Source organism: Periophthalmus magnuspinnatus, chromosome 18 (genome assembly GCF_009829125.3).
Source record: "Periophthalmus magnuspinnatus isolate fPerMag1 chromosome 18, fPerMag1.2.pri, whole genome shotgun sequence".
NCBI lineage: Eukaryota > Metazoa > Chordata > Actinopteri > Gobiiformes > Gobiidae > Periophthalmus > Periophthalmus magnuspinnatus.
Window position 1 is genome coordinate 4,309,571 of NC_047143.1, and position 12,028 is coordinate 4,321,598.

At 42.5% G+C, this 12,028-nt stretch overlaps 1 protein-coding gene and 1 long non-coding RNA gene across 2 annotated transcripts in view; both read left to right on the forward strand.

The window, feature by feature from the left end:
• Positions 1 to 249: 249 nt before the first annotated feature.
• LOC117386679 (butyrophilin-like protein 2) overlaps positions 250 to 12,028 on the forward strand; it is a 36,475-nt gene continuing 24,696 nt past the window's right edge. The window contains exons 1-4 of the mRNA XM_055229235.1: positions 250 to 284; positions 491 to 571; positions 1,465 to 1,800; positions 2,933 to 3,208. Coding sequence (XP_055085210.1) covers positions 502 to 571; positions 1,465 to 1,800; positions 2,933 to 3,208 — 682 coding nt within the window. The 5' untranslated portion in view covers positions 250 to 284; positions 491 to 501. The remainder of the gene's footprint in view (positions 285 to 490; positions 572 to 1,464; positions 1,801 to 2,932; positions 3,209 to 12,028) is intronic.
• On the forward strand, positions 4,463 to 7,039 carry LOC129457067 (uncharacterized). Its single transcript, XR_008649074.1, has 4 exons — positions 4,463 to 4,542; positions 5,042 to 5,143; positions 6,765 to 6,887; positions 6,969 to 7,039. It is a non-coding gene; the product is annotated as an uncharacterized LOC129457067 (long non-coding RNA).

Sequence of the window (12,028 nt, forward strand, 5' to 3'; positions counted from 1 at the left end):
TAACTGTGGCTGCTGCAGTAACTTCTGCCTTCATGAAGCATAAAAGTCTGTAAAGGTAAGAGCTTTGCCAAACTACAAAACATCTGCCAGAAATGTATGGAAACAGGGAAATATACAAAAAAAAAGTATTTATTTGTTTGTTTCAGCATCAAGAAACATGCTCTCCTAGAACTTTTAGCATTTATTTATTATTTATTATGGGTATCTGTAGTAAATTGGCAGAAAGCGAAACCTTTGAGAACATCTCTACATAAAACTGACCCTCGCTGTGGAACGAAACTGATGTCAGGATTAATTTCAACTTAAAAATCATGTATGTATTGTGTGACTCAATGTAAGATGCTGTTTTCTGAATAAAAAGTAGATAAATAATCTTGTGAACTCCAGCTCGTGCATAACTATTTCCACTCTAAGAGGATCCCACAGGAGTATCTAACTGAAGGAGCACCCTGTCGGAGTCAGCAGTATTAATGTGCGTCTTCTTTTACAGATTTGGTAAAGATGAAACTCTCACTTGGAATTCTCTGTGTTCTGGTCCTCTGGGGTCTTCAGCAAATACAGGACTGTAGAGGTACCAGAAAAAGTACAAATATATACTTTATAAATCATTTCCAAAAACATGTGAGTCTGCCCTGTCATGGTGATACTTCTTATGACACACTGCACTTTTCTACACTGTTTTTCTAGTTGTTAAGTGGTTGTTTATTTGATTTTTGTTCCTGATTTACACTTTGAGTAACCCATAGATACAGTGGGCAGTGCGTCACAGGAGGGGGCGTGGTCTGGTGTGGGGGAAACTCTCAGGTCAAGTCAATGTGAAACACAAATGTTTCTTGCTTTCCTGATTTTGTGGATATTTATGTGTATCTGAAGTGCAGTTAACAGATGTGACAGACAACGGAAGAAAAGTAAACAGATTATTCAGTTAAAGTTCAAATACAGCTGGTGTCGTTAGCACAGTGGTAGCATAATGTAGCTACCGTTAGTATTTTTAGATTAAAGATCAAGATTGTGATGTAACACGACATAGAATTCAAAAGTATTCTGACTCTATAGAGTGATAGATGTGTTTACTAGTAGTGACCCAGCAGTTTATTGGATTATCATTCCAAGCTTTCATTTACTTTTTAAATTTGTTTGGCTAATAAATCTCTATGACAGTTTTGCACAAACGTGGTGGATCTCCATAGTAACAGCCAATTTTAAAAATGTTCCTTCCCTAACTTTATATACAAATTTAAGCTGTTGAGTCACTTTGTTCTTCTCTGTGTCTTTGTGTCTGTATTTGACACAGTATATGTCATAAAGTCAGTGTCTGCTCTTTGTTGGACACTGGGGAATAGAGCAGCTCTTCTTCATTAAAATGAATGGACTGTTTCGTCGCTCAGAGGTGTTTGAACCTTGGTCAGTGGGCGTTCCCTCCTGAGCCGACTGTATCTCTGCTCTCTCTCCTCTGTTTTCCAGGACAGGCTCTGATTGGCTCTTCTCTGCCAATAATGGCTATAGTTGGTGATGATGTCATTCTGCCGTGTTTTCTCCAACCTCCCAGAAACGCTGCAGCTTTAACTTTTGAGTGGACCCGACCAGACCTGCAGCCCAGATTTGTATTTGTTTGGCGACAGAATGAGATAAGAGACATAAAAAATCCACATTTTGTCAACAGGGCGTTTCTGTTCCAAGACGAGTTGAAACATGGGAACATTTCACTGAAACTGACAAATGTGAAACCAAAGGACAGTGGCGTCTACAGGTGCTTCATCCCTGCACTGGAAAAGGAAACCTCCATCAAACTAACTGTTGGTAAGTTTTTACAGACCAAAAACTCATCAACTATAAGGCCCTCATTTATGAAGCAAAATCTGTGTGTCTGTCTGGTGTATGACCAAAACAAGGAGCTCGAGGATTTAACAAAATTTGGGTGTCAGCTGCAGTCAACAGCAGTAAAGAAATGGGTGAACACTCACCATAGAGTGTTTGCTCAGGTCCGGATGGATTGGGCAGATAGGTGGCTCCATCCTCCATGTGCTCGTTTCACATGGAGGATGGAGCCAGGTGAACCATAGCATCCAGACAGGAGCGCAGATCTGGTCTGGTTTGCTAGACCTGTCCTTAGTGCACTTTCTCAAAGGAAAGTGCTGCTCAGGTTGAGGCACTTAACACCACTCCCTACTCCAGCTCATCTGAGCCCGGCCTGAACCAGAGCTGCTCTCCTCTGGGTCTAGGTTTGGATCAAGTCCGACTGCATTTCTGACGAACGTAGGCTCGGAATATGTTTGAATTTTTTAAATACATTTTTAAGTTCAACTAATTGACATAAAATATGTATTATTAATAATATATGCCGAAGTAGTTAAATTAACTATATGTACCCTGCACTCTTACAGTTTATAAAAAAGGTCAGAGAGATTCTATTTAGGTTTACACTTAAATGATGAGACTAGAGGAGTGTGCGAAAGGACCAAACTAACACCTGACCACATCTGCAAGCTCCTGGACATCTGTCTTAATAAAACTTACTGTAATTTTAGAGGAAACCTCTACAGGCAGATTCACGGCTGTGCCATGGGCTCTCCTCTGTCATCCATATTAAGAAACTTATACTTGAAAGGGTTTTAAAAACCAGGCTTTGGCTCATTCTCAGGTACAACCCCCAGTCATTGGCTCTGCTCTGTGGACGACACGTTTCTGAAGATCAAAAAACACAGCTTCACAGAGCATAAAATGCTATGGACCCACACGTCAAATTCACACGTGAGGATGTCAAGGAAACTCCTTGGCCTTTCTAGATTGTGCTGCAATCGTAGGAGACGACAGCAAACTCCAGATACAAGTCTAGAAGTCCACAAAAAACTGGACATTGTATATGGGCTCTCAACAGAGCGAAAAGAGCCAAAAAGCAGGACTGAACTGATACATTTTCATGTTGTTCCAGGCTCCTCGTCCCCAGTGGTGGTGTCTGTAGCAGAGGTGGATGTGTGGGGTCCACGTGTGGTGCTGCACTGTGCCTCTGGGGGCTGGTCTCCGGAGCCTGAGCTGTGGTGGCTGGACTCTGAGGGGAGGCTGCTGTCTGTGGAGCGCTCTGTGTCTGTGTCTGATGGAGTCTATGAGGTCAGCAGCAGAGTGACTGTGAAGCAGAGCGGCACCTTCAACTGCACCGTCACCCAGAGCTCCACCAACCTCTCAGAGTGGAGCAGTGTGCAAGTGGAAGGTCAGACTCTACACACTATCAGAGGTGTTCAATCGTGTGTCAAAGTTCAAGCAGGAAAGCACCAAAAATAGCATTAGACACATTGGTGCAACGTTTTAAATAGAGTTGATCAGACAGTTTTAAACCACTGCTCTAGATTAAACATTGTCATAGTTTGAACAACAAAATTATATATATTTTTTATTATTTCAGATGATGTTTTTAGACTGAAGATTTTTCCTCTTGTCCTTGGTTTAATGATTGGTTTGGCTGTTTTTGCTGGAGTTGCTGTTATTTCGTGGATTCTCTTTTGCATAACTAAACAAAAATATTCCCGTAAGTTCATATTATTTTGTTGTGGTGGACAACATGTCAGTTGCTCTACAAACATTTTATGAAGTAATAATATTTATTTTACAGAGCAGGAATCCAAGTGTGCAGACAAGGCTGGAGAGACGTCTTTTCAGGCAATCGCTTTATCATTACTAGTGTCAACAAAGTCGACAAAGAACAAGAACTACATGTATTTGTTTTAAATAATGAATAAGAATCAACAAAACATTTTTAACAAAACACATCATCTGATAATGTTTACGTGAGGCTCATGTCCTGACTTATGTTTTTGTCTTTAAAAAGGAGCATTTACAGACGCAGCTCAGCAGACTCCAACAAGAGTTTAATCTTTCAGAAAAGGTGAGGGTCTCATTTGTTTTAATGACTCTGTCTTAAGATTCACTTTCAATTTATTGCATTTTAATCCTCCTCACCACCTTCAAAGCTCTCCATAACCTGGCCCCACCTTACATCTCTGACCTCCTCCACATCTCCATTCCCCATCGCTCCCTCCGCTCCTCTTCCTCTCTCCAGCTCTCTGTCCCCTCTGTCTCATCTCCATGGGGGGCGGAGCCTTCAGCTGCTCTGCTCCCCAGCTCTGGAACTCTCTCCCTCCTGACCTCCACAACATTGACTCTCTTCCACTTTTCAAATCCAGACTCAAAACCCACCTGTTCACACAATAATCAGTCACTCTCACCATCATCCAGTTTTGTATCTCTGTTTTATCTGTAAATATGTGTTTTTAACTTTGTCTTGTACAGTGTCCTTGAGTGTCCTGAAAGGCGCTTTCAAATCAAATGTATTATTATTATTATTATTATTATTATTATTATTATTATTATACTTCAATTACTGTCAGTCACAACACCCAGATGAACAACAGATACTTTTTTTTCTTTCATTTTCAGGTAAAAAATGTGAAGCGTAAGAGGGAGATTTCAGAGACAAGATCTCCTTTAATCATAGACCATCTGGACCATTGTGGCAGAAGTTTCAGTGTGAAAAAAGTAAAGCCATGGGTTAGTATTTAAATAACATTTATTGATTCAGTACATAAGTGTGGACTTGCAAGGCAGGACTTGGACTTGAGTCACTATTTTGACGAAAAATTGGCTAAACGTGAGTTGGAGTCTTTTGACTTAAGTGTTGAGAAAACACTATTCTCTGCACAGCTCAGAGTCAGATGTTCTGTCAGAGCTTCATTCACACAGGATCAAACTGAAGCATGTCCTTCCCTCTATTTGTGACCAGGACAAAACTATTTGTACATAAACTGCTTTGTAAGCAGACCAGATCTTTGTAAAGTTTTGGAGAAGTGTGAATTCTGGATCCCAGGGAAATAAATATAAAAAATGTGAGCCATTCTGTCATTTGATATAAAACATGAAACTCAAAGCAAAGGACTTGGGACTTGGGACTTTGTGCTGTGGAATTGAGACCCTGAAATCAACTGTTCCCACCTCGACTACAACAATCCTCTACATTTAAAACAATAATCTCTCTGTTGCTACATTTCAGGACTTTAAAGACTGGAGCGTCCATATTGAGGTGGGCAATGACGAAGCTCTCATGTTCAAATTGGAATCTTTTTTAACAATAAAGATGGACAGAATTGTGACTGTAAGTTTTTCACCTTTTACATTTAACATGGTTATTTTAACACTGAGATTTGTACAATATACATTGTTTGACTTTTTTTTTTAGCCAAGTCCACTTAGATTTTTAATGTATTTCAAGAGTTTTTACAGTTGATATCACAAGTTTATATATATACTATATTTAAAAAACAAAAAAATAAAACATAAGCTCGTTTTTTTCAAAAAAATATTTTAATTGAATAAATGCCAGAATAATGAGAGAAGGATTTTTTTTTTGACAATTTTTCATTAATTTCTTCAAAGTCAGAAGTTTACATACAGTGTCTCAGAGACACATCCGTAGATGTATTTGAAGACACACCTGAAACACTCTGCTTCTTTGTGTAACACCATGAGAAAGTCAAAAGAAATCAGACAAGATATCAGGAAAAGAATTGTGGACCTGCACAAGTCTGGTTCATCCTTGGTGTAATTTCCAGATGCCTGAAGGTGCCACATTCATCTGTTCACACAACTATACACAAGTATAAACACTGTGGGAATGTCCAGCATCACACCGCTCAGGACGGAGACATGTCCCAGAGATGAACGTGCTTTGGTCTGAAATGTGTATATCAACCCAAAAGCAGAAGATGCTGCTGAAGCTGGTAAGAGTGTGTCATTATCCACAGTGAAACGAGTTCTGTACCAACATGGACTGAAAGGCCACTCAAAAAGAAGCATAAAAAAGCCAGATTACAGTTTACAAATGCACACAGTGATGACCCTGTATTTTTGGAGACATGTCCTGTGGTCCAAACTAAAATTGAACTGTTTGGCCATAATGAGCATTGTTACGTTTGGAGGGAAAAGGGTGAAGCCTGCAAGCCTGAGAACACCATCCCAACTGTGAAATACAGGGCTGCATCATGTCGTGGGGTTGTTCTGCTCCAGGAGGGACTGGTGCACTTCACAAAATAGATGCATCATGAGGAAAGAACATTATGTGGAAATATTGAAGCGACAGCTCAAGACATCAGCCAGGAAGATACAACTTGGGCACAAATGGGACTTTTAAATAAACAATGACCTGAAGCACACTGCCAAACTGGTTACAAAGTGGTTTAAGGATAACAAAGTCAGTGTTTTCAAGTGGCCATCACAAAGCCCTGACTTCAGTCCTATTGAAAATGTATGTGAAGGTCTGAAAAGGCATGTGCGAACAAGTGCCCACAAACTTGACTCAGTTACACCAGTTTTATCAGGAGGAATGGGACAAAATTCCTGCCATATATTGTGAGGAGAGATATCCACAATGTTTGACCCAAATCATACAGTTTAAAGGCAGTGGAACCAAATATTAATGAAATGTATGTAAACCTCTGACTTTGAAGAAAGTAATGAAAAACTCTCTAAAAAAAAAATCCTTTTCTCATTATTTTGGCATTTAGCAAGCAGAAATAATTTGATAATCCTCACTGAACTAAAACAGGAAACACTTAGTTGGATTTCTTGTCAGACAGTAAGAAAAAAAGCAAATGTGTTGTTTTTTTAATATATATAGTGTATGTAAACTTATGGTTCCAACTGTATGTATTGATAATATTATGTCCTAAATAGACATATAAAAGTACTTCTTAAAGTATTTCCAAATCCCTGTTCAGATTTGGGCTGAAGGCTGTTGTCCACCAGATGCAGATAAACGTTATAATCAGGAGTGGAAGAACCAGGCCCCATGGAACACTGGGGAAATAGCCTTTGTTTCTCTCTATAACGAATATAATGAGGTAAGTTAACTGTTTACTTTCCACTCACCTCAAGAAAATTCTCACTGAAGTAATAAAACAGTTTTATATTTTGTTTTTTAGTTGATGGACAGAATATGTGAATGGATGTACTTTGATCCACCAATATAAACCAGCTGATTATAATTGACCTGAATAAATAATAAAATGTATATTCTTACATTTTGTTCATTTTTACATTTTTGATTGAATTCACTGACGTTCAGAAAAACAGGGGCAGAGTGTTCACCCAGAAATACAAAAGTTGAGAGTTTGCGGTCCAGATGATGATGATTCTGTCGTGTCCCTGGTCAAGAGGCTTCACCCACTTCACCGGACAGAGTTACATATTCCTCCTTAAGCCACATTCACATGTTTTGCCAGAGCAGGGTCTTGTGTAATTTACAGGAATGGCTTAAAAGGCCTATATCACGCTATTTTCTCTACTGAACTAAAGGTAAAAGGAGCTGTTCACTTGAAAACTACCACTTCATGACATCACAAGGTGGAATGGAGCATTTAGAGCTTTGGAGATCCATCCATCCGTTTTCTTCCTCTTATCCGGGGCGGGGTCATGGGGGCAGCAGTCTAAACAGGGACTCCCAGACTTCCCTCACCCCAGACACGTTCTCCAGCTCCTCCGGTGGGACCCCAAGGTGTTGCCAGGCCAGAGACACATAGTCCCTCCAGCGTGTCCTGGGTCTCGACGTGGAGGAGCAGCGGCTCTACTCCGAGCTCCTCCCGTGTGACTGAGCTCCTCACTCTATCTCTAACGGAGCGCCCTGCCTCCCCTCAGAGGAAACCCATTTCGGCCGCTTGTATCCGCGATCTCGTCTTTTCGGTCATTACCCAGAGCTCATGACTGTGACCAACTACATGTGAGTGCGGCTTTAGAGAAATATCTTATTTAAAATGGATGCTTCAATAGGCTCTAGTAGTTTTGTTCAATTTTGTTCTGCAAAGTCAAAGAACATGGCAGAATACTTTTTTTTTTTTTTTTTTTTTTTAAAGATGACACCGCGTTGATGATCGTGTGGGACTGCTACTGTATCTGGGCACTGGTGTGTTTAGGCGTGAGCCATCACACAAACTGCGCTCTTACCTGTATGTACACTTTTTGGCGCTTGCGTCAACTTGCCAGGATCTCTAACTAGTGTAACCTCTATCTTTTATAGTGTACACCGACGGACGGCTTCTGACGGTATCTGTCGGTCCGTACCTGATCCAAACCAACACCGCTGGGACCCATGACAACAATCAAACATCTAGGAGACGTTTTCAAATACATATCATCACACATTGACAAAAGTTTTGCCATGGGATTGGGAGACACTAGGGTATTATTGCAAGCATATAACTATGTGTATGTGTGAATAGATATATATCTATATCTATCTGTCCCTCTCTCTGTCTCTCTATCTCTGTCTTTCTCCATATATATGTATCTATCTGTCTATCTATAGAGAGGGAGAGAGAGAAAATCAATCAAAAACAAGCGCAGCAAATTCACCTGCAACATACAGCACATTTGTTTGTTTCAAAAAACAATGTCTAGAAATTTAGTAAAGATAAGGATTCCCTTTTGTTCCTTTTTTTAAAAAAACCTTAAATCTTTTTAACCTCAAGGATGCAGTAGAGGGCGCTGTTTGCCTTCTATGCTCTGTGCCAGTTCATTTCATTTTATTGGGGGACCATATAAAAGCTGTCACAGTCACATCTCAGGACTCTCTTCTGTCCTTTGCTGAGAGTCTGTTGCTTCATCGTTCACTTTACCTGTAGAACTCATTAAACCTTCTGACTTTACTTTTCAATCTCTTGGTCTTTGACGCTTACACCAGAAATGAACATTCTTACATTATACTTATTATTGCAGTAATTTCTAATGTTAATAATGTCTTCTTAATCTAAATCCCTTTAATCCTCAAACACACTGTACACATCTTTATTCAAATTTAACAGTTTCATGTTGCACTGTTGTAGGGGATGTAACCAGTATGAACATTTGAACATGTATCGCTTATTGTTTTAGTTTTTAGCCTATTTAATCAAACTTAAATATATTCAATGCAATATATATCCATGCCCCTTTTTTCTTTAAATTATTTTGATGCATTATGGGTAATGTAACGTGTATCCTTGGTAAATTAACCACCTTCTAATCAAACAGAGGACACATGCCAGAGTATTGAATGATGACCTCAAGGGTGTTGTGCAAACTATGGAAATACTATTAACTAGTCACATGGCAAATCCACATTATGTACCTCTGTATTTTTAAACAGGATATCGGTCGCTGTCTGGACACCACTCCCTCGTCGTGCCTTGAGCCAGACAGTAGGCTACTGTGCAATCAGATTTGTTTATTTTAGGGAATGCGTGAAACAAAGGTGTTCATTGGTCACTCAATTTGAACACAAGGAAAATTCTCTCACGTCAAAGTTTAGTGTGTTGCTCATTGAAACCCACTGAGACACAAAGAGAAACATGCAAATCCACACATTAAAGCTCTATGTGCAGTGGACACAAATGATACAATAGTCACCTCTTAATCAGGAAAACCAGGTACTGGAAGTTAATGTATTATTAGTTTGTAACTGTTCTATATATTTCACAAGAAGTATTCCTCTGAACAAAGGTGTCATTGAACACAAAGGACAAAAACTGTGAACTGTATTTTAAGTAACCTTTTTTTTTTTTATTGGTGTTCATGTTTTGTTTGATGGGGGAAACCGGAGTACCCGGAGAAAACCCATCCAGACACGGGGAGAAACATGTAAAACTCCACACAAACCAGGGTTTGGTTAGACATGAGTGTTGCCACTCAGCCACCGTGCCGCCAACACACAAAAACCTGACAAAACAAGAAAAGAAAACCACCAGGGCACCAGGGGGAGGATCCCTCGTCACCACCAGCTCTGTGGGAAGAAACACGACAAGAAGAGTGGGAACAGAAAACACAATAGCTGATCCCTAACATTTTATTTATATGTTTTTTTGTTTGCTTAACACACACAAGAATCAAACTATTTACATGTTATTTACAACAGAAAAAAAGCATTTTTTTTTTTCATTTTTCCTTTTAAAACACTAAACACACTAAAACACAAAAAACACACTATTTACAACAAAACTTCAGAATACTAATACTTCTAATATCACTATTTTTTTTTTTCACACCTATGTACAATATAACACAATGTTATAGTTAGTTGGGAGTGGACTCTGTGGAGCCCCTGGTCAGAAATTATATGATATGATGAAATGATAATAGCAGCGGAGAGAGTAGCTAAAGCAGCAAGACGGGCCTTAGCAGGAGGAGCAGAGCGGGCCTTAGCAGGAGGAACAAAGAAGGCCTTAGCAGGAGGAGCAAAAAAGGCCTTAGCAGGAGGAGCGGAGAGGGCCTTAGCAGGAGGAGCAGAGAGGGCCTTAGCAGGAGGAGCAAAGAAGACCTTAGCAGGAGGAGCAGAGAGGGCCTTAGCAGGAGGAGCAAAGAAGACCTTAGCAGGAGGAGCAGAGAGGGCCTTAGCAGGAGGAGCGAAGAAGGCCTTAGCAGGAGGAGCGAAGAAGGCCTTAGCAGGAGGAGCAGAGAGGGCCTTAGCAGGAGGAGCAAAGAAGACCTTAGCAGGAGGAGCAGAGAGGGCCTTAGCAGGAGGAGCGAAGAAGGCCTTAGCAGGAGGAGCGAAGAAGGCCTTAGCAGGAGGAGCAAAGAAGACCTTAGCAGGAGGAGCAGAGAAGACCTTAGCAGGAGGAGCGAAGAAGGCCTTAGCAGGAGGAGCGAAGAAGGCCTTAGCAGGAGGAGCAAAGAAGCCCTTAGCAGGAGGAGCAGAGAGGGCCTTAGCAGGAGGAGCAGAGAGGGCCTTAGCAGGAGGAGCAGAGAGGGCCTTAGCAGGAGGAGCAAAGAAGGCCTTAGCAGGAGGAGCAGAGAGGGCCTTAGCAGGAGCAGAGAGGACCTTAGCAGGAGGAGCAAAGAAGGCCTTAGCAGGAGGAGCAGAGAGGGCCTTAGCAGGAGGAGCAGAGAGGGCCTTAGCAGGAGGAGCAGAGAGGGCCTTAGCAGGAGCAGAGAGGACCTTAGCAGGAGGAGCAAAGAAGGCCTTAGCAGGAGGAGCAGAGAGGGCCTTAGCAGGAGGAGCAGAGAGGGCCTTAGCAGGAGGAGCAGAGAGGGCCTTAGCAGGAGCAGAGAGGGCCTTAGCAGGAGGAGCAGAGAGGGCCTTAGCAGGAGGAGCAGAGAAGGCCTTAGCAGGAGGAGCAGAGAGGGCCTTAGCAGGAGGAGCGAAGAAGGCCTTAGCAGGAGGAGCGAAGAAGGCCTTAGCAGGAGGAGCAGAGAGGGCCTTAGCAGGAGGAGCAAAGAAGGCCTTAGCAGGAGGAGCAGAGAGGGCCTTAGCAGGAGGAGCAAAGAAGGCCTTAGCAGGAAGAGCAGAGAGGGCCTTAGCAGGAGGAGCAAAGAAGGCCTTAGCAGGAGGAGCAGAGAGGGCCTTAGCAGGAGGAGCAAAGAAGGCCTTAGCAGGAGGAGCAGAGAGGGCCTTAGCAGGAGGAGCAAAGAAGGCCTTAGCAGGAGGAGCAGAGAGGGCCTTAGCAGGAGGAGCAAAGAAGGCCTTAGCAGGAGGAGCAGAGAGGGCCTTAGCAGGAGGAGCGAAGAAGGCCTTAGCAGGAGGAGCAGAGAGGGCCTTAGCAGGAGGAGCAGAGAAGGCCTTAGCAGGAGGAGCAGAGAGGGCCTTAGCAGGAGGAGCAGAGAGGGCCTTAGCAGGAGGAGCAAAGAAGGCCTTAGCAGGAGGAGCAGAGAGGGCCTTAGCAGGAGCAGAGAGGACCTTAGCAGGAGGAGCAAAGAAGGCCTTAGCAGGAGGAGCAGAGAGGGCCTTAGCAGGAGGAGCAGAGAGGGCCTTAGCACGAGAAGCAGTGCGGGGAAAAGCAGGGGGAGCAGGGAGGGGTTTAGCACGAGGAGCAGAGAGGGCCTTAGCAGGTGGAGCAGAGAAGGCCTTAGCATGAGGAGCAGAGAGGGCCTTAGCACGAGGAGCAGTGCGGGGAAAAGCAGGGGGAGCAGGGAGGGGTTTAGCAAGAGGAGCAGGGCAGGGCTTAGAGGGAGGAGCAGAGGGGGGCTTTGGGCAAGGAGTGAGAGAGGCAAAGAGGGCCATAGGAAGAGGATCCAA